At 42.3% G+C, this 23422-nt stretch overlaps 1 protein-coding gene across 1 annotated transcript in view; it reads left to right on the forward strand.

Moving 5' to 3' along the window:
• LOC132379454 (catenin alpha-3-like) overlaps window positions 1–23422 on the forward strand; it is a 1635404-nt gene that overhangs the window by 1524780 nt on the left and 87202 nt on the right. Inside the window, exons 13-14 of the mRNA XM_059947342.1 lie at window positions 2278–2370; window positions 9268–9449. Coding sequence (XP_059803325.1) covers window positions 2278–2370; window positions 9268–9449 — 275 coding nt within the window. The remainder of the gene's footprint in view (window positions 1–2277; window positions 2371–9267; window positions 9450–23422) is intronic.

The raw sequence follows: 23422 nt of genomic DNA on the forward strand, positions 1-23422 counted from the left end.
ACACTAACTGCCATGTGACCATGACATCCTTGTTTCAAAGTTTTGTCCCATTTTTAAATTGTAAGGAGGGTGGAGGATGTATGCGTCAGAACTCTGGAGTTTAAGACTATGATTATTGAAGGAGTGGATAGCAATTCCAAGCTTTAAGAGAGCTGGGATGATTCTGTCCTCTTCTGTGAGAGCCCTGTGGGCACTTCTGCTCGTTTGAATGAAACAGAAGGTCGATAGTGGGGACCAACTTTAAAGCCCCTGTCTCAGGATCTTTGCAGGCTGCCTCTGCTAGATATTGTATGTACTCATTACTGTATGACAGTTAAAAATACATTTGATGGCAAAGTGGGCAAAGCAACGTCTGTATTCACACCTTTAAAGAATGGGAGGTAGCACTGCCAAACTCACAAACTTGTATGCGTTCATGAAGCATTCTCATACACCTGACACTTTCTGTTGGAATAGTCTTTTGTACAATGAGGATGCCTCCAACGTGCGCTGTTGATTGGAAACCTGGGCAAGTTCCTCTGCTACATTCCCAGCGTGATTAATTCGCCCTGATGCAGTTGTATTTCTAGGTTATATTGACTGTCCTGTTGTACATACTATTTATTACAAGTTACTATAAATCGCACATTGAACGTTTACATGGAGGCATAATGTTAAGATTTTTACTCCTCATGTATGTAAGGATGTAAGTACTAAAGTCAATTCAATCCCCCCCCCCCCTCAACCACCCCTTTCACATCACTGCCCTATGTGGAAATTCATTATCTGTATTCTCCAGTAGCTGAAAAAGAAATGGTTGCATTGTGTAATTTAACACAATACAACCTCAGATGTGTTCATTCTTAATGTAAGCAAAGCATTCCACTGTATGTTTGGACATACAAATGATTCTGAATCTGCATCTGAGTTAAAGATGCACTCAAAAACCATCATATATCACAAATGGAGTTGTGCTATCCAAGATTATATAACCTCGTACATTATTCAGGCAGTATAGCCTGTTGAAGGGTGACAAAAAAAGGGAAAGGATTCTTCTCCAATACGTCAAGGAATCAGACTCTGGGAAAGCATAGATACTTCCCATCAAAAGCCAAACTACCTGGCTAGTCTACAGAGACTTGGACATGGACTACAGTATTGTAGTGGTGAGCACAACGCAATTGCAGCTTGGGACACCAGACTTTGGAGTTCACTCGGGAGTCCTCTGTAACAAGGTTTGACCGTTCTTCCCGGGCATGCTTGGGTTCCCTTCAGGGTGCTCCAGTTTCCTCCCATAGCACAAAGACATACCGGTTAGTGGGCTAATTGGTCATTGTAAATTGCCCTGTGATTAAGCTAGGGTTAAATCAGTGGGCTGCTGGGCAGTGTGGCTTACCTGGCCAGAGAGCCTGTTCTATACCGTGTCTCTGTCTAACTAAATAGGAACAAATTATTTGGCCCACTGTGTTTATGCTCTCCATCAAGCACACATTTACATTAAGCCTGTTTTCTTCCCTTTCCCCCCACCCTTTCCCAACAGATTTTCCCATGTTTCACACACTAGGGGCAATTTACAGTGACTATTAACCCACACCTCTCCAGGATGCAGGAGGAAACTGGAGCACTCAGGGAAAAATGACTTCAAGTAGCCATGACCAAAGGTCAGGATTGAACCCGGATTGCAGCAGTTGTGAGATAACAGCTCCAACAACTCTGCCAGCTGTGGCAACTGCACCAGTTAGAGGCTCTTTCACCATGGGAGGCCAGACATTGCCTTTGAAAGGATTTTAGGAGCCATTCCTTATTTACTAACTGGCAGAAGAAATTGTTCCAGAGATGAATGTGTCCCTGTGAAAGGAAATGGCTGCTAGCAATTGACTCAACTCTTGGAAATTGTCCCCTCCCACCCACTTCACCAGCATTGTATTACACTGAACAACTGTCAAACCAGTAAATAATCTGGAAACACAAACCGATTTACAATAAATATTACAATCCAACAGTTAATTTCTTAGTCCTTCTTGGGAAGTTATGTATTGAATGTCACTTCTTATCATTTCAAAGTACCTCACACACCTTCTTAAATACATTGTGATGATTACAGTGGCTCTCAGCTTTCTAAAGTTATTTACAATTAATGACATCATTTGCTTTTGTAAGCTTCATATTTTGGGTTAAATTAATAAGTTGTGTGAAGGTGTAAAATTGCAATTATTGTAGTATATTGGCTGTGAGCCTACCGATATGCCATTGTCTATCAGCATGTCTTAAAACAAATTCCTGTTGCTTTACTTTCAGACACCTGAAGAGCTTGAAGATATCTCTAATATTGAGGATGATCACGATGCACTAAGTCACACCAGTGTTCAGTCAGAGGGAAAATCTGACAGGGTATGATACCTGGTAACAAGAAAGATGTAATGCGCATTTTTAGCATGAAGGACAATGATTAATCCAATTTGAATCTTTAACCCCCCCCCCCCCCACTTCCCTCAGGCCCATTAAGGCCAAGCCAAACTATTATTTAAAGTAAAGTACTTAGTTCTGCGGTCACCTGCCTTTACTTAAATTTATGACTTCTGGGTGGTAAACAAGCCGTTTGCTTCAGGCATGCAAGGGCCTACTCTTATTCAAAACTCGATGCTGCAAATGTGACAAGGTGGAGACACCCAGTTAGTCAGGCAGCATCTGTGAAACAGCTAACAGAACTAAGTTGTCTGGTTCAAGGCTAATGATCCTGTACAATCTAAGCTGGCAAGTCCTTATGTAATCTTTGCTTAATTTCAGAAATTTGGGTTTGAAAATCCAGCACTTTGGGATCCGATGTCATTTAAGTATTTGGGAATCGTATTAGCAAATAGAATAACAGGAGGAAATATACTGCGGGATTAAATTTAACCCAGCAGAAACCTGGGTTCCTGAAAACAAGCAGGTTCGACAAGTACCCTGATCTCCCTCAATACCACTGTGTTGTTATGGTTAATGCAGGTAAATGCAGAGAGCCAGAAGTAATGCAGGTAGTGCAGCTGGCCATCAAATTTGTAAAGTATCCTAAATCGATCCTATTGTGTCAGTTGGACCTGCTGCTGCAGACTCTAACGCTCTCTCGAGGAGGCCAACAGCAACAGAATCTCCAGATAACTCCTGCCCTGCCAGGGTCCAGAGGAAAGACAGGGGTCTCCTTAACTGAGCCAGCAATGGCCCCCACCCAATCTCACTGTGGCTGGAAGCAAGCAGGTGGCTAAACTGCATCCACCTCCCAGGGCAAAAATGGATCAGCGGCTTTTTTCTAAATGAGAACTGCCCGATCCAAAATGCTGTAGAGGTTAATATTCTCCATAACCCCTGACAGTTAACAAGGTACATTTCCATTTTGTAAGTTTGTCTAAAGAAACTGAGAATATTCAAAACCCTGAAGATGGTGAAGTGTTCCTTCCAGTGGGATTGGTGCTGTTCTGTCCTTGATTCGTTCAGCTCCCTCCTCAGCTTGGAACGGGTTTGAGGCTTGGCTATTTTGGGCTTGACAGAGGTGAAGACTCTGCATGTGTCATTGTTGCTGGATCCCTTGCACCTTCTCCACACGCCATCTGTTCCTTAAGTCACGGGCTAGCTGTTAGACCTTGCTCTTCGGACACCTGTCAAGGTTACAGCTGAGTTTTCTGTCATTTGCACAAGTCGATGTGTGCACAAGGGCAATGAAAAACTTACTGCAGCAACATCACTGGCCCATAGCATCGTGTAAGCAGCATTCACAAGGAAAACATAAATTAAACATCAATTATACAAATTATACAAGAAAAAACACAATTAGAACAAACAAAGATGTATTTTGGTGCAAAGCGATCAAATGATAACTGTGTTGCTAAGCTGTAGTGGTTGGGATTTTGTTGGTTGGCTCCAAAGCAGAATGGGTGGAGGGAAATAGCTGTTCTTGAACCTGCTGGTGTGGGACCTCGAGCTTCTGTACTTCCTGTCTGTGAGAACACAGCGTAGCCCAGATGGTGAGGGTCATTGATGATGGATGTTGCCTTTTGAGGCAGCGCTTCCTATAGATACTGCCAGTTCACCTTTTCAGACACTAACTGAACTGGGTGTTGATGCACTTGGTAACATTAACCACATAGGTGAAGGGCTGACAAGCCAGATAGCGATCTCACATCTTTGAGTGCAGAGAAAATGTAAACAGACTGAAGTAAGAGGTGTGATCAGTATGTATCTGCTTGGTTTGGCTGCCATAGCCAGCCTGTGCTTACAGCAGCCCTGACCACTGTGCGTTTCAGATCACTTCTGGGGCTCCCTGTGCAGTTCTGGTTATCTGGTTCCCGAAGTGGAGTTTTACAAGACTGGTTTGCAAGAATGCAGAGGATGTGGCGATGTCCTCAATGGGTACTTCACATCAGTATTTACTAAGGAGAAGGATGTGGACGATAGGGAGATCAGTGCCAAGCATAGATTAGATTAGATTCAACTTCATTGTCGTTGTGCCGAGTACAGATACAAAGCCAGTGAAATGCAATTAGCATCTAACCAGAAATGCAAAGAATAATTTATAAAATAACTGCTAATAAAAAGCAAGTGCTACAGCATACAAATATAAAAGTACTGAGACAGTACAATATGGATGCTTAGCGCTGTGATATGAGGTTCAGCAGGGTCACAGCCTCAGGGAAGAAGCAATTCCTGTGACTGCTGGTGCGGGAGCGGAGGCTCCTGTAGTGCCTACCGGATGGGAGGAGAGTAAAAAGTCCATGGTTAGGGTGAGATGCATCCTTGATAATACTTTTCGCCCTGTCCAGGCAGAGTTTATGGTAGATACTGATATGTCTGGGCGTTTCGAGGTAAAGGAGGATGTAGAGTTAGGTCCCTTAGAGACCATTAAGGTGGATGAGTCCCCAGGGCCTGATGGGATGTACCCAGGTTATTGAAAAAGGCAAGAGATTAGATTGTTGAGGCCTTGATCAATATCTAAATGTCCTCTCTAGCCTCAGGTGAGGTCCCGGATGACTGAAAGTAACTAATGTTGTTCCATTATTCAAGAAGGGGTAATCCTGGAAACTGTAGAGCAGTAAGGCTCAATACTGTGGTGGAGAAGGTACTGGAGAGAATTCTTATGAGCATTGGGAAAATCTTGGCCTAATTAGGGAGAGCTAGCATGGTTTTGTGTGGGACAAATTGTGTCTTACTAACTTGATTGAATATTTTGGCGAGGTGATGAGGGTGATTGATAAAGGTAGAGCTTTGGATGTTGTCTACATGGATTTTGGTAAGACATTTGGTGAGGTCCCTCATGGGAGACTCATCCAGAAGATTACAAAGCATGGGATCCATGGTGATTTGGCCATTTGAATTTAGAGTTGGCTTGCTGGTAGAAGACAGAAGTTCGTAGTTAAAGGGACATTCTTGATGGAGGTATGTAGTTAGTGGTATTCTACAGGGATCTGTACTGGGACCTCTGTTGTTTGTGATGTATGGAAATGAACTGGATGAAGATGCAGATGGATGGGTTGGAACATTTGAAGATCATAATGAAGATTGATGGTGCTGTGGATAGCAAGATAACTGGCAAAGAACACAGTGGGATGTAGATTAGTTGTGGATTTGGGTTGAGATAAAGCTTAACTCAGCCAAATGTGAATTGTTGCTCCGTGTTACATGGTACCGTGTTAAGGTTAAGACCTTTAATAGTATATCGATGAGCAAAGGGATCTTGGACTCCCTTAAAGTGGTTACGCAGGTCGATAGGGTGGTTAAGAAGGCATATGGTATCCTTGCCTTTATGAGTTGAGGCATTAAGTTCAAAAGGTCAAGAAGTTACGTTGCAGCTATATAAAACTCTAATTAGGCTTTATCTGGAGAATTGCCTACAGTTGTGATCGCCCCGTTGTAGGAAGGCTTTGGAGAGGGTGCAGAAGCAGTTTTCCAAAATGCTGCCTCGATTAGGTGGCAACTGCTCTAACAGAAGAGGTTGGACAAATTTGGATTGTTTTCTCTGGAGTGGCAGAGGCTGAGGGGAAATTGGAAAGAAGTTGCTGAGAGGGATAGATAGAGTAAAATAAGAACTATCTTTTTCCCAGAGTTGAAAAGTCTAATACCAGAGGACATTTATTTAAGTCGAGAGGGGTTAAGTTCAAAGGAGATGTGAGGAACGTTTTTTTTACACAGAGAGTGTTTAGAACCTGAATGTGTTTTCTCTTAGTAGAGGCAGATACATTGGAGACTTTGAAGAGACATTCCAAAAGGCAGATGAATGTGAGGGAAATGGAAGGATATCAACTTTGTGTAGGCATAAGGGATTAGTTTAGTTGGCCATTTAATTACTAATTTAATTGATTCAGCAGAACATTGTGAGGCAAAGGGGCCTGTTCCTGTGCTGTACTGTTCTGTGTTCTAATTTCTCTTTTGTCACAAGTTTTTCATATTGCTTATTCTTTTTTTAACTTAAGAGCATAAGAAATGAACCAGAGTCAGATTTATTATCGCCAACATATAGCATGAAATTTGTTGTTTTGCAGCATCTATACTGTGCAAGAAATAACAATTTATTATAACGAAAACAAGTCATGCAAAAATATGTAAGAACAATTGCAGTGTTTGTGGGTTCATGCATCATTCAGAAATATGATGGTGGGGAAGAAGCTGCTCAGAAACCATTGAGTGTGGATTTTCAGGCTCCTGTACCACCTCCCTGAGGAAAAGGCCTCATGTCTGCTCTGCCATTCAGTAAGGTCCTAGCTGATCATAAACTTCAAAACCTCTTTTTGCACTGACCCCATATTCTTTGATTATCACCAATTCGTCTGGAGCAGATTTGAAGAATAAAGTACTTCAATTTTTTTTTGTTCACAGGAAAGTGTATTCACAAATGTGTAGGGAGTGAAACGGCACCTGCCCAGGATAGATGGAGGGGCAGCTAATGCTGAAGAAGCCAGGAGTCTGGAAAAGGTTTTGGACAATTAGGAGAATGGGAAAAGAATTAGCAGATGGAATACAGTGTAGGAAAGATTATGGTCTTGTGCTTTGGTTGAAGGAATAACGGTGTAGACTATCTTCTAAATGGGGAGGAAATTCAGGAATCAGAGGTGCAAAGGGACTTGGGACTCCTCGTGCAGGATTCCCCAATGTACTAACTAGCAGGTTGAGTCGGTGGTGAGGAAGGCAATGCAACATTAGCGTTCATTTCAAGAGAACCAAAATATAAAAGCAAGGATGTAACACTGAAGCTTTCTAAGCCATTAGTTAGACCACACTTGGACTATTGTGAGCAGTTTTGGGCCCTTTATCTAAGAAGAGATGTGCTGGCATTGGAGAGGGTCCAGAGAAGGTTTACAAGACTGATTCCAGGAATGAAAAGATTAATAAATGAGGAGCATTTGTTGGTTCTGGGCCTGTACTCACTGAAGCTTAGAAGAATGAGGGGGGATCTCATTGAAACATGTCAAATATTGAAAGGCCTAGATTGAGTTTTTGAGGAGAGGAGGTTTTCTATAGAGGGGATGTCTGGGACCAGAGGGCACAGCCTCAGAATGGAAGGACATCCCTTTAGAACAGAGATGATGAGGAATTTCTTCAGCCAGAGCATGGTAAATTTGTAGAATTCATTGCCACAGATAGAGGCCAAGTATTGAGTATATATAAAGCAGAGGTGATAGGTTCTTGATTAGTTTGGGCGTCAAAGGTTACAGGAAGAAGGCAGGAAAAGGGATAATAAATCAGCTGTAATGGAATGGAGGAGCAGACTCAATGGGCCAAATGGCCTAATTCTGTTCCTATGCTTTATTGTCCTACAATTTTACATGTCTAATCTTCTAATGAGCCATTTCCCCAAAGACTAAACAATAATTTAGTTTATTTCTCTTGAAAAAGTTAAAATAAAAGAATGAATTACTATTACAATAAACTTGTCACCTTAAATTTGATTAGTTTTTAAATAACCATAGTGTCTATAATTATATTTGCAAGTTTGGATATTATGCATACAATTAACGTTAATTTAAGAGGATTCAAAAAGCAAAAAAAATGCAGTTGATGTAAGTATGAAATAGAAATGGGAAGTGCGTGAAATACTCATTATCTGTGTGGAATGAACTATTTACATTTCAATTTGATGACTGTCGGAACCAGGTAAATATAGTACTATGTACAAGCATGCTTTAAGTTGCAGAAATAAGAGAGGTATGGGTGGAGAAAGTAATTATATGATGGATGGAGACCATGGGATAATGGATTGATACTGAAGGCTCAATGGTGGCAATTAATCTGTAAAGATGAAGTGTAAATTGAGGGAGGAGAGAAAGAAACCTACTGAAACATGCTCGAACTGTGTGTGCAGACTGGGCAGTTGTAAAAGGCTGGAATAATGGAAAATGTTGGGAGAACCTAGTAGGTTGGGCAGCACCCGGAGAGAGAGAAGAACTGAGATCCAACAAAACCAGGCAGGGATTTAAAAGCAGAACATCATGCAGAGGCTGGAGATCTGAAATATGCCCAATGCATCACAGCACCTCCCTCCCCACCACTGGCAGTATCTACATGAAGCTCTGCCTTAAATAAAGGCAACGTCCATTCTCAAAGATCTCCACCACCTGGACCGTGTTGTCTTCTCACAGCTGCCATCGGGCAGGAGGTACAGAAGCCTGAAGTCCCACACCTCTAGATTCAAGAGCAGCTACTTCCCTTCAACCATTCTGTTCGAGAGCCAACCAACACAACCCTAATCACTACAGTTTTGCAATACAACCATCACTTGATCATTTTGATCACTTTGCACCAAAGTACTTTTTTTGTTATTATTGCGTGTTTTTTCTTGTGTAATTTCTGTCTAATTTATATTTATCTTGTGAATGCTGTTTGCATGATGCCATGTGCCTGTGATGTTACTGCACCTAAGTTTTTCATTGCACCAGGGCATACAGGTACTTGAGCACAGAACAATAAATTCAGCTTTAACTTTTATTTGATACGTGGCTTTCCTTCGGGATTCACTAATATTTGTTGGCCCAGTATAACTCACAGTTCAAAACACTCAAACAATTCCCTTTCAATTTCTTGGCAAGTGTCTGACAAAACATAGCCAAGGAACATTGGCACTGGTAATAAAGCCTAATGATTGAGATCAAATCAGAAGTTCATACTTCAGTGTTGTTTAAAACCTCAAAATTTCCCAAAGTACTCTACAATCACTGTTAAAATGTTAGCAGTGTCCGTATGGATATAGTCATATTAAAGAGCGAAAATCATAACGGATAAAAGGCCACTCTCAGTTACACTTGGCTTGGTGTTGTGTTTTAGGCTAAAATGACAGAACTACCAGAGGAGGAAAAAGCTAAGATTGCTGAACAGGTTGCGGATTTCAAGCAGGTTAAGAGCAGACTGGATGCAGAGATTGAGATTTGGGATGACACCAGCAATGACATCATTGTACTCGCCAAGAAGATGTGCATGATCATGGTGGAGATGACTGATTTCAGCAGGTAAAACCTCTATATTCACACCATATAGACAACAAACTAACAAGGGCAAGGGTATTTTTGCAGGAAAACACCTACCTTTATCACCTAAGGAAAAGAAACAAAGATAGTCTGCTCTACCAATTAGTAAGATCATTATTGATCCAATCTTGGCCTCTTTATCAATTTTCCACTCACTTCCCATCCCCCTTGACTCCTTTGTAATTTACAGTGGCTACAAAAAGTATTCAACCTCTCCCCCAGAAGTTTTCATGTTTTATTGTTTAACAATATTGAATTACAGTGGTACTCACACAAAATGCTGGTGGAGCGCAGCAGGCCAGTCGACATTTCGGGTCAAGACTCTTCGTCAGGACTCAATGAAGGGTCCTGATGAAGGGTCTCGGCCCAAAACGTTGACTGTACTTCTTCCTATAGATGCTGCCTGGCCTGCTGCATTCCACCAGCATTTTGTGTGTTGCTTGAATTTCCAGCATCTGCAGATTTCCTTGTGTCTGAATTACAGTGGGTTTAATTTGGTTTTTTTAGGCACTGTTCAACAGAAAAAGACTCCTTCGTGTCTAAGTGGGAACAGATCTCTACAAGTTGATCTAAATTTATTACAAATATAACACAAAAATAATTGATTATATAAGTATTTGTCCCTTTAATATGACACACCAAATCATCGCTGGTGCAGCCAATTGGTTTTAGAAGTCACATAATTAGTTAAATGGAGATCTCCATGTGTAGTCAAGGTGTTTCAATTTGATTGTAGTATAAATACACCTGTATCTGGTACTTTCAACTGCTGGTGAGTCAGTAACAGGCAAAAACTACATCATGAAGAAAAAAGAACATTCCAAGTAATCCACATAAAGGTTATTGAAAAGCACGAGATGGATACAAGAACATTTCCAAGTCACTGAATATCCCTTGGAGTTCTGTTAAGTCAATCATCAAGAAATAGAAAGAATATGGCACAGTTGTAAACCTGCCTAGAGCAGGCTGTCCTCAAAAACTGAGTGACTGTGCAAAAAGGGGACAAGTGAGGGAGGCCACCAAGAAGCTTGTGACAGGTCTGGAGAAGTTACCAGCTTCCGTGGCTGAGATGGGAGAGACTGCACATACAACAACTGTTGCCCGGGTGCTTCACCAGTCACACCTTTATGGGAGAGCGGCAGAGAGAAAACCACTGTTGAAAGAAACTCAGATGAAATTTCTGCTAATGTTTGCCAGAAGGCATGTGGGAGACTCGAAAGTCAGCTGGAAGAAGGTTCTATGATCTGATCATAGAACTCCTGAAGTTGTCATTAAAGAAGAAATGGTGAGGCATCTGGAAAGAAATGGATGCATCAGGCAGATGCAGCACGGGTTCAACAAAGGTTGACAAACTTACAGGAGTTCTTTGAGGATATAACAAGTGCAGTGGATAGAGAGAAATGGACGTTCTTTACTTGGATTTCCAGATGGCGTTCGATAAGGTGCCACACAAAAGACTTATTCTTAAGATGAAGTTGCATAGTGTTAGGGGTGATATATTAGCATGGACAGAGGATTGATTAACTGAAGGAAAGCAGAGAGTTGGGATACATGGGTGTTACTCTGGTCAGTAATCAGTGGTGAGCGGTGTGCTGCAGGGGTGGGTGGTGGGCCTGCAAATGTTCACGATATACATTAATGATCAGGAAGAGGGGACCAAGTGCAGTGTATCTAAGTTCGCTGGTGATACTAAATTAAGCGGAAAAGCAAATTGTGCAGAAGATACAAACAGTCTGCAGAGAGATATAGATAGGTTAAGTGAGTGGGCAAGGGTCTGACAGATGGAGTACAATGTTGGTAAATGCCAGGTCATCCACTTTGGAAGGAAAAATAAGAGAGCAGATTAAATGGTAAAAAATTGCAGCATGCTGCTGTGCAGAGGGAATTGGGAGTGCTTGTGCATGAATCACTAAAGGTTGGTTCGCAGGTGCAGCAGGCTATCAAGAAGGCAAATGGAATGTTAGCCTTCTTTGCTAGAGGGATTGATTTTAAGAGCAGGAGGTTATGCTGTAACTGTACAGGGTACTGATGAGGCCACACCTGGAGTACTGTGTGCAGTTCTGGTCTCCTTACTTGAAGAAGAATATACTGGCTTTGGAGGTGGTGCAGAGGATGCACCATCAATAACTCTCGGAGACGTGAGTTGAGGTAGGCTTTTATTGGCTGGAAGAAAGCACAAGCAGCAAGCGACCACCACACAACATCCTGGAGACTGAGGGAGGAGCAGTGCCTCCAATCGCCTTTATACAGGGGTCTGTGGGAGGAGCCACAGGAGCAGTAGCAGGGGGGGGCATGTCCAGACAGGCACATAGTTCACCACAGTTCACCAGCGATTCCAGAGATGAGGAGAGATTGAGTCATCTGGAACAGTACTCACTGAAATTCAGAAGAATGAGAGGAGATCTTGCAGAAAAATATAAAATTAAGAAAGGGATAGGTAAGATAGAGACAGGAAAGTTGTTTCCACTGGTAGGTGAGAATAGAACTAAAGGGCATAACTTCAAGATTTTGGGGAGTAGACTTAGAATGGAGATGAGGAGGAACTGATTTTCCCAGAGAGTGGTGAATCTGTGGAATAATCTGCTCAATGAAGCAGTGGAGGCTACCTCAGTAAATATATTTAAGACAAGGTCGGATAGATTTTTGCATAGTAGGGAAAGTGAAGGTTATAAGGAAAAGGCGGGTAGATGGAGCTGAGTCTTATTGAATGGCGGAGCAGGCTCGACGGGCCAGATGGCCGACTCCTGCTCCTATTTCTTATGTTCTTATGCTCTGATAAAACAAAAATCAAGCGGATAACCAGAGATTTTTTTCCAGAGTGGAAAGAGCTAAGATGAGGGCATAATTTTAAGTCAATTGGGAGAAAGTATAGGGGATAATGTCAGAGGTAAGTGTTTCACACAGAGAGTGGTGAGTGTGTGGATCATTCTGCCAGGGGTGGTGCTAGAGGCAAATACATTAGGGGCATTTAAGAAACTCTTAGATGGGCACATGAATGATAGAAAAGTGGAAGGCTATGTTGGAGGTAAGGGTTAGATTGATCTTAGGGTAGATCAAAATATTGGCACAACATGGTGGACTGGAAGGGCTGTACTATGCTGGAATGTTCTATGTTCTACATCTCATCAACCACCCACTCAGTCCTTTCAGCATTTTATATGTTTCCATAAAATCACCTCCCATTCTTTTTAGACTCCAAGGAACATAGACCCCAACAATTCTCCTTTTCTTTAGGCATCATTCCAAGAATCAACCTGGTGAACATTTTCTTCGCTGCTCCAATGCAAAGATATCTTAAACATAGCATACAAGTCTGTATGTGATCATTTAGACGCAGTCTTACCAGTGCCCTGTAAGTTTGCAGCAAAGCTTCACAGGTTTAAATCAATAAACCTTTGCAATAAAGGCCAACGTTCCAATTATTTCCTATTTCTGTGTGCAAACTTTTGTTTCATGGACCAGATGCCTCAAAACCCTTTATCTGGCAACATTCAGCAGTTTCCCAGGATTTAAATAGTTTTTTTTTATTTCATTCTTTCTGCCTGCTTCCCCCCCCAATGGTCCCCCTGCAGTTTGTGTACCGTCCCAACTGCTCAACAGATGACACCATTGCCATCACCCTCCACCTGGCCCTAACCCACCTGGACAAAAAAGACACATACGTTCGAATGCTGTTCATAGACTTCAGTTCAGCATTCAACACAATCATCCCTCAGAAACTGATTGGAAAGCTGAGCCTACTGGGCCTGAACACCTCCCTCTGCAACTGGATCCTAGACTTCCTGACTGGGAGACCTCAGTCAGTCCGGATCAGGAGCAGCATCTCCAACACCATCACACTGAGCATGGGGGTACCCCAGGGCTGTGTGCTCAATCCACTGCTGTTCACTCTGCTGACCCACGACTGTGCTGCAACACACAGCTCAAACCACATCATCAAGTTCGCCGATGACATGACCGTGGTGGGCCTCATCAGCAAGAACGACGAGTCAGCTTACAGAGAGGAGGTGCAACGGCTAACGGACTGGTACAGAGCCAACAACCTGTCTCTGATTGTGAACAAAATAAAAGAAATGGTTGTGGACTTCAGGAGGGCACAGACCGACCACTCCCCGCTGAACATCGATGGCTCCTCGGTAGGGATCGTTAAGAGCACCAAATTTCTTGGTGTTCACCTGGTGGAGAATCTCACCTGGTCCCTCAACACCAGCTCCATAGCAAAGAAAGCTCAGCAGCATCTCTACTTTCTGCGAAGGCTGAGGAAAGTCCATCTCCCACCCCCCATCCTCATCACATTCTACAGGGGTTGTATTGAGAGCATCCTGAGCAGCTGCATCACTGCCTGATTCAGAAATTGTACTATCTTAGATCACAAGACCCTGCAGCTGATAATGACGTCAGCTGAGAAGCTGGGGTCTCTCTACCCGCCATTACGGATATTTATACTACACACTGCATCTGCAAAGTACGCAGCATTATGAAGGACCCCATGCACCCCTCATACAAACTCTTCTCCCTCCAGCCATCTGGGAAAAGGCACTGAAGCATTCGGGCTCTCACGACCAGCCTATGTAACAGTTTCTTTCCCCGAGCCATCAGACTCCTCAATACCCAGAGCCTGGACTGACACCTTACTGCCCTATTGTCTTGTTTATTATTTTTAGTAATGCCTGCACTGTTTTGTGCACTTTATGCAGTCCTGGCTAGGTCTGTAGTCTAGTGTAGTTTTTTTTTCCTCTGTGTTTTTTATATAGTTCAGTCTAGTTTTTGTACTGTGTCATGTAACACCATGGTCCTGAAAAAGCGTTATCTCGTTTTTACTATGCACTGTACCAGCAGTTACGGTCGAAATGACAATAAAAGTGACTTGACTTGACTCCTCCAAAGTAGAGAAACTTGCATTTCCTCACATTATGTATCTGTCTACTAATATAACACGCAGTGTTAAATCCATATTCCATCATATCCTGAACTGTTCACACACAAAGATTTGCTCTTGGAGTTACTATAGCTGTACCGTAGAAAATGTGACTGCCAATTTCTGCTGAACAGGCTGCTACGAATTGGAATGGGGCTATTCCCAGATCATCTCAATGATGGGGACACAAAGAAAACTTTCCTAATGTTCACAGAACATCGAACATAGAACAGTACAGCACAGTACAGGGTCTATGACCCATGATATTGTATCAACCTTTTAACCTACACTAAGGCCAATCTAACCATTCTATATATCGATGGTTGCTCCAAGGCCTGGTATGGAAAAGCCTTCAAAAAGTAGTGGATATGGCCCAGTCCATCACAGGTAAAGTCCCCCCACCCCATTGAGCACATCTATGCAGAGCGCAATCACAGAAAAGAAGCATCCATCCTCAAGAACCCCCACCACCCAAACCATGCTCTCTTCTCGCTGCTTCCATCGGGAAGAAGGTACAGGAGCCTCAGGACTCACACTACCTGGAACAGTTATTTCCCCCGAACCAGATGGGATAACTTCACTCAACTTCTTTCATCCAATCGCTGAAATGTTCCTACAACCTATGTACTCTTCATCTCCTGTTGTCAATATGTATTGCTTATTTTTATTATTATTTCTTTTTTTCCTCTCTTTCGTTTTGTATTTGCACAGTTTGTTGTTTATATCTGCACATTGGCTGCTGTCCGTCCTGTTGGGGGCGATATTTCATTGAGTCTATTGAGTTTCTTGTATATCCTGTGATTGTCAATAACAAAAAGAATCTCAGGGTTGTGTGTGGTGACATCTATGTACTTCAGTAATAATTTTTCTTTGAGCTTTGAATTTCCCTCCTAAATACCCCTCTAATTTTCTATCATCTGTGAGTTTTTTAAATGCCCCCAATGTCTCTACCATCACCCTGGCAATGCATTTCATGAAACCACCACTCTTCGTAAAAAGAACCCTCTGACATCCCTCCTGTACTTGTCTCCAATCACCTTAAAATTATGCTTGCTCTTTAGCCATTTGTGCACTGGAGAGAAAGGTTTCGGGCTATCTACTCGGTTGGTGACTTTTATGTTGTACAGTTCTATCAAGTCACCTCTCATCCTCCCTTCCAAAGAGAAAAGCCTTAGCTCACTCAACCTATCCTCATAAAATATTCTCTCTAATCCAGGCAGCATCCTGATAAATCTCTTCTGCCACCTCTCTAAAGCTTCCACAACCATCCTATAATGAGCGACCAACTGAACACAATATTCCAAGTGCGATCTAAATCTTACTGATTTGATACACCACAGACAGCTATGTTGGCAGCAATCTGATGCTAGGTGACTTCTGGCTGCCCGAGGAAAACGGCATCTGTCCTAGTGGCAGTCAGCTGCGATTTCATTGGGGCAACCTGAGACTCCACTCTGGCGCTCTGGGCCCAAGACTTCCACTTTTACTTTGCCACAAAGAAAGTTAAAAACCTGCTCTATCAGTCATTGTATGCAAGGTGGTTGAAGTTGAATGGCTCTGAAATACTTATTACCTCATGACTGGGTAGCCAGAGGGTGGTGAATTTATGGAATTTGTTACCACAGGCAGCTGTGGAGGCCAGGTTGTTGGGTGTATTTAAGCCAGAGATTGATAGGTTGGCATGGCATTGGACATGGCATCAAAGGTTACAGGGAGAAAGCCAGGAAACGGGGTTGAGGAGGAGAGAGAAAAAGGATCTGCCATGATTGAATGGTGGAGCAGACTCAATGGGCCAGATGGCCTAATTCTGCTCCTGTGTCTTATAGTCTATGATCTTATGGAATGTTTCACTGCTCTGCTTCATTGGGATATGAGCTCAGTGAGCCCCTTGAGACTTCGCATGTATTGTCAGACTATATGCAAAGAAATATAATTCAGCCATGATCAAATGGTGGGGCAGACTCAATGGGCCAAATGGCCTAATTCTATTCCAATGTTTTATGGTCTTAGTTCTTTGTAGACTGCTGCAGTTTTCCTGGCCATATACCAGCATCAAATGACAGCACAGGCTCGATGGGCCAAATGGCCTACCATCTTAATTTTTCATAGACTTCTGAAGTTTCCCTGGTGTTATGCCTTCTTACTGTAGTCCTCGTGAGCTCTCCAGCGCAAAATGTACATGTGTCCTCTTCTCTGGCCTAAATTCCACGTGTCCAGTGGGCAGACATAGCCACAGGTTATGCCTTTTCTTTCAAATGCAGCACAGCAGAAAGGACTCATCAGGACCTGGCAGTTTCTACCCCCGCCCTGCTCCAATAGATAATGGTATGCACATTTTAAATATGTGCATATTAGAATTAACATTGGTTATACAGTACTTAAAAGTTCTGTGTAGTATGTCATACCCTAAGACAATCATGACATTATAAATGCAATTTTGCTTTACAGTTCTGTTCTCCTCCAGGCAGCTTATTAAGAAAATATTAGTTAAAAACATGAAGTAAATCTAAAACTACCAACTCCTCTGCTTTGTACAGTCTTGTGTGGATTGTCAAAATGTAATAAATCATTATGACTCAGAAGAAAAATATTACCTTACAGATTATCTGGAAATGTGATTTGGCCATTTTAATGAACTTTCTGATCTAATGCCTTTCAAAACTGTTGGACATTTCCAAAACCCTTTAGCTCCCGTGTAGAAGGTTCAAGTTTAGTTACCTTCCATAAGGCAGAAAAAGCAGCAAGCCAATCCATGTATAGCAAGGTCTCATGGAGAGCAATCTGATAGTAATCAGTGATTGATGTTGGTCAGGAATAATTTTGGGCCAGAACACTAGGAAGAATATCTTGATCTTCTGTGAAGGCTGTACGGGAATTTTTTACTCTCAGGGCAGGAACCGGTAACTGGCAACATGTTATAACCAAATGTTTTATTTGTAAAGCCAGTTAATTACATTAGAAGCTGCAAATTAGTGCCAGCATCTATCGAAATAGATAATGGATTCCAGTCAATTGTATGATGAACACTTTGCTGCACAGCACTCCATCAGCAAGTACTTCCAATTTTCCTCTTGTGAAGAGGTCTTATTTGAATATAATCAAATGCAATCCATAACATTACCTGCGAGTACAAACAGGTAATTTACGCAGGATTTCAAATTAACTGTTTGGGACCTGATGCCATCTTTCCACTGAATGCGGCCATCCTTTGGGCCAATAGACATCTCTGGAAAGCTTTGTAGGGTTGGTCAGGCTTGCTGGGGCACACATGATGTCACAGTGTATCTATCAGTTGTTGTGAGTGGCCCGTGATCTTGCTGTCATGTCAGACCATAGCTCCTGATATTTAATGAGAGAACTAGAACCATGGTAGGAAATCTGTCACTGATTACCTTCAGACAGCAATAGTTTGTAGATGCATATTGTTTCTGAACTGATTTTTGATGCTACATTGCTACTCAATGATGGCACAATTTTGATCTAAATGTGCAAAGATGGAGGTACAGTATTGGTGTTTCCATGGAGATACTAACACGGTATCGATACTCTTGAGTAATGATGGAAAGACAGTGTAAATACCAAACTCCCCCACGCCCCTCCGTGTAGGAATACTTAGAGCATGTAATTATGCCAGTATGGAGATAACATCAATGTATTGGTTCTGCCAGGTGGCTTCTGTTATGAGCTTCTTTTCCATTCCTGGAGGCTGTTTGCTAATTCTAGTGACTGTGATGCATGAAGCAATAACTTAGTTAAATGATCTGTTTTGTAACAGTGTAAGAGCTACAGGCTTGTCATGGGATGCAATAAAAACAAATCTCTTATGTGTGAACAGAAACATCACAATAAGTTATGGATGAATTTAATTGTTTCATTAAAATATATCTAAATCACAATCTTCAATAGTTTTCCTCATCATTTGTAGCAAATACATCTGCAGGTTGAGTAAAGATGGCATTTAGCGTTCAGGTCGTGGGGAAAGATTACTTTCCAGTTAATTTAATTGCATATGCCAATTAGGTTAATTACAGTCGTGTATCATCCTCCATATGGTGTCCAAATTAGTAATGAAAATGTGAAAACTGTTATTTACATCCCTTCATTATGCCACACTCCATCTTGAACAAATTCCTGATATAACAACAGTGTCAACATGATAAGCTGTGCAAAGGAGCAAAAGTAAGAGAAATTACTCCTCATAGCTTGTTGCCTGTCTTCGTACATTTAGACAGGTTGCTGCCTAAATCCAGATGTTTTGTCAGCCTGTGATCTGCCTACAGACATTTAAGCAGCTCACTGTGTCTCCAGAGATTCAGCCAGCCTGCTCTCTGTCTTCAGATGTCTATGCAGCCTGCCGACTGACTCCAGACATGTATTCAGCCTGCTGCCTGTCTCTGAGCATTATTGCAGCCTGACTTCTGGCTCCAGACATGTATGGAGCTGACATTCTGACTCTAGACATTTTTGCTGCTGCTTGTCTGATTCCAGACATTTTAATTCAGCTTGCTTTTCATTATCCAGACATTGGGTATCTTCAGACACTTTTACTATCAGGTCTTGGTACCAAATATCTTTGCAGCCCCTCACTAGCTCCAGTTTGTTAGTCAGAGTCATGGAACACCATAGCACATCTAGTTTCTGATAAACTATTTATTATTCACCCCACACCTGGACCAGAGGCCTTTATACTCCTCCCCTTAGAGTCATAGAGCACTACAGCATAGAAACAGGCCCTTCACCCCTTCTACAAGACAAACTGTTACTCCACCTGGTGCCATCGCTCTCCATCCTCCTCCCGTCCACGTACCTACCTAAACTTTTCTTAGATGTTGCAATCAAACCTGCATTCAGCACTTCCACTGGCAGCTTACCCCTCATCTCCTGAGTGGAAAAAATCTCCCTCTGGGAAATAATTCACCTTTCACTCTTAATCTATGCCCTCTAGTTCTAGTCACACCTGGCCTCAATGAAAAAAGCCTACTTGCATTTACCCTACCTATACCCTTCATAACTTAGTCTAGCTCTATCAAATTTCAAAGGTTTCAAGGTTTCAAAGATACACTTAATATCAGAGAAATGTATACAATATACATCCTGAAATGCTTTTTCTTTGCACGCGTCCACGAAAAACAGAGGAGTGCCCCAAAGAATGAAAATCAGTTAAATGTTAGAACCCAATGTCCCCTCCAGCTCCCCACTCCTACCTGTAAGTGGCAAAAAGCAATGATTCCCCCCTCCCCCCACCAGCAAAAAGAGCATTGGCACCCACCACCGAGCACTCAAGTGTGAGCAAAGCAACAGCAAAGACACAGACTTGCAGTTACCCCAAAGACTAATTGTTAACCTGGTATTCAACATACCTTAGGCCCTCTCTCTGTCCCAAATAAGGGAGAAAGAGATGTCTCTGTTTCTGCTCATCCTGCTGCACTTTCGGGAATAAAGTCCTAACCTATTGTAATGAGCTCTTCAGCCTTGTGTGGGGCACGAGAGAGAGTTGGGCCCCAAGGTTTCTCAAGCACCTGAATTGGTTAATTTATGTTAAATGTGTTTTTAATTGTTTAGAGTTCCCTGTGTTTTTCACAACCAATTTGCTCTTTGCAATCTGGTCTCATTGCACTTTCTGTTTAAACTTGTTAAGTTGTTTTTTGTTAGGCTCGGGGACTTCATGTTGCTTGTATTATTTAAGTGGACGCCCAATTAACACTAATCGTGGGGTTCTAGTTTTGAGAATGGTACTTCTGGTGGTGCTGTGCAGCTGAATCCCCAATGTTCTTTGAGAATTATTATTAATAAACTCTCATTGCCGACTCTACATTGGAGTCTGCCTTTCCCCCACACTTGGGTTCCAGTATTGCCAGCGCACGTTGTGCCAGAAGAACCCAACCAAGTAATGATCACAGACGGGCTTGAAGAGTGGTGTTTTGACTTTGGTTGGCTTTAGGTGAGAAGAACATTCATTCTCCTCGCCAAAAAGTAACCCGGTGATGGGGTAGACCTGCAGTACTTTAAGTTCTTAATGTCTAGCATGATCTTGTGATCATAACAAATACATAGGACAATGGCGCTTTTTGTGAACCCAAAAGATGCCACTGCAATCAAATGCACTGCCATCTTACCAGAACTTTATCAAACATGTTTATTGATAAAATTTGCTTAATTCAGTATTCAAGCCAATAGTGTAAACTTTGGAAGAACTTGCCTTTTCTTGATGTTGTTCCTTGCGAGAAATGTTATGCCTTTGTTAATGTCAAATCAATGTTTGAAAGGACACTATTGGGAATAATTGAAATAAGATTACACTCTGACAATTGCAGTGGGATGGACTAACCTTTTACAATACATAACTCCAGTCTGTCTGCTCTGATAAGTGATGCTAATGGTAGCAAACGTCCCAGTGTGCAAGTGTCTCCTGAAACAGTAATTTGAGTTTGCAACCCTGAGGAGCCCTGTTCCAAAAACTGACCCCTGGCTGAAGTGTGCAAACACACAAGTAACCCTAACAAGAGTAAGCTATCATATATTTAACCTCGTGTTGAAAGTCATGGTACAGACTGGGAAAATTGAACTTTCAGGTAACAATTGAAACAGATCTGCAGAGAGCCAGCTAGCTCAGCGATAATATGAGACTGTTTCTGCTGTCTCAACCTGTAAAACTGAGAGTACACTCTTCTATATTCTAATTGCCTCTGGAAAATAGTAAAGAGTGAAACACCATGAGCAAGGTCCTTCCAAGATCCTTCCATAGGTTTCACGTTCCATGTTTGCGAGGACTCAAGCTTTTGGGTCTCAAGGCTATTTCCAGGTCCCAAGGTTTTTTCTGGGTCTCATGGCTTTTCCGTGTCTAAGCATCCCAGTCTAAGAGTACCGGTCTAAGCATCAAGGTTTAAGCATCATGGTCTAAGTGTACCAGTCTAAGCATCATGGTCTAAGTGTACCAGTCTAAGCATCAAGGTCTAAGTGTACCAGTCTAAGCATCATGGTCTAAGCATCAAGGTCTAAGCATCATGGTCTAAGCATCATGGTCTAATTGTACCAGTCTAAGCATCATGGTCTAAGCATCAATGTCTAAGCATCATGGTCTAAGTGTACCAGTCTAAGCATCAAGGTCTAAGTGTACCAGTCTAAGCATCATGGTCTAATTGTACCAGTCTAAGCATCATGGTCTAAGCATCAATGTCTAAGCATCATGGTCTAAGTGTACCAGTCTAAGCATCAAGGTCTAAGTGTACCAGTCTAAGCATCATGGTCTAAGCATCAAGGTCTAAGCATCATGGTCTAAGTGTCCCAGTCTAAGTGTCTCAATCTAAGTATTGCAGATTCTTAAGGTCCTCAGGTTTGACGAGGTTCTCCAAGTTTCCTATGGCCTTCCAGGGTTCAAAGGACTTCAAGGTTTCCCAGTGCTTTTCAATGTTCTCCCTGACTCCCAAGACTGTCTCCTCATTCCCAAGTTCATCTTAGGGCTCCCTAGGCGCGCGTCTCTCTCTCTCTCTCTCTCTCTCTCTCTCTCTCTCTCTCTCTCTCTCTCTCTCTCTCCCTCTCTCTCTCCTGGTCTTTTGATTTGTCCCTAGATCTCAAGTTTTAGGCCTTTGGGTGCCAGCCATAGGGAGTGGGGGATGGGGGGTACTATAATGAGATTTTTTAGAACACATGAATTGGTTAATTGTAGTTCAACGAGGCCACACTTGGAGTATTGTGTCCAGTTCTGGTCACCTCACTGTAGGAAGGATGTGGAAGCATTGGAAAGGGTACAGAGGAGATTTACCAGGATGCTGCCTGGTTTAGAGAGTATGCATTATGATCAGAGATTAAGGGAGCTAGGGCTTTACTCTTTGGAGAGGAGGAGGATGAGAGGAGACATGATAGAGGTATACAAGATATTAAGAGGAATAGATAGTGTGGACAGCCAGCGCCTCTTCCCCAGGGCACCACTGCTCAATACAAGAGGACATGGCTTTAAGGTAAGGGGAGGGAAGTTCAAGGGGGATATTAGAGGAAGATTTCTCACTCAGAGAGTGGTTGGTGCGTGGAATGCACTGCCTGAGTCAGTGATGGAGGCAGATACACTAGTGAAGTTTAAGAGACTACTAGACAGGTATATGGAGGAATTTAAAGTGGGGGGTTATATGAGAGGTAGGGTTTGAGGGTCAGCACAACATTGTGGGCTTAAGGGTCTGTATTGTGCTGTACTATTCTATGTTCTATGTTCTATGAGAGTCATTAATTGTTTAGAGTAAAGCAGTCTCCTGGTATTTTTTGTTTATGCTTGGTAAGATTATTTTGATAAGCTCAGGGATTCTGTGTTACTTGTATTGTTGAAGCAGATGCCCGATTAGCACTAATCACGGGGTCCTGGTTTTGAGAATATTACTTCTCACACTGTCGTTCTGCTAAGCCACCGATGTTCTTTTGGAATTATTATGAATAAAGCTGTCACCATCTCTACATTGGAGTCTGCCTGACCTCCAAACTTGGGTTCTGATATTGCCAGAGCTCATCATAACACCTATTCAGTCTTTCCTTCAAGTCATCCTTAAGTCCCGGCAATGTCTTTGGAATCTTGTGTCCTTGTAGGTCCTCCTGTATAGAATCTTTGGACAGAATTACAAAATGAGTTCAGCACAGAATAAGATCATTCAACTCAGCATGACAGCTTTCTGCAAGAGCAACTCACAAGTTTCAACCCTTGGCCTTTTCCCCGTGCCCTTGTAAATTTTCATCACCATATATTAATCTAATTTTCTCTTGAAGGTCACGTGAAATCTGATTCCACTTCATCTGCAGGCAGAGCTCCAGAGCTTCCAACTACATACTAATTAAATATATTTTTCCTCTTCCCTAGCAATTCTCACTCCCTTTACTTTGTACGTGTAATCTCTGGTGCGACAACCTCCCACTGCCCCCTAGGTCTAGGTGCCATGTTATTGTAGACACTTCCTTAGAATATCACCTCAGACTTCCCTTCTCAAAAGAAAACAGTCCCAGCCTCTCCAATCTGTTCTGGTATCTCTAGCCCTCATCCTTTGAGCCTTTCTCATAA

Source organism: Hypanus sabinus, chromosome 22 (assembly GCF_030144855.1).
Source record: "Hypanus sabinus isolate sHypSab1 chromosome 22, sHypSab1.hap1, whole genome shotgun sequence".
NCBI lineage: Eukaryota > Metazoa > Chordata > Chondrichthyes > Myliobatiformes > Dasyatidae > Hypanus > Hypanus sabinus.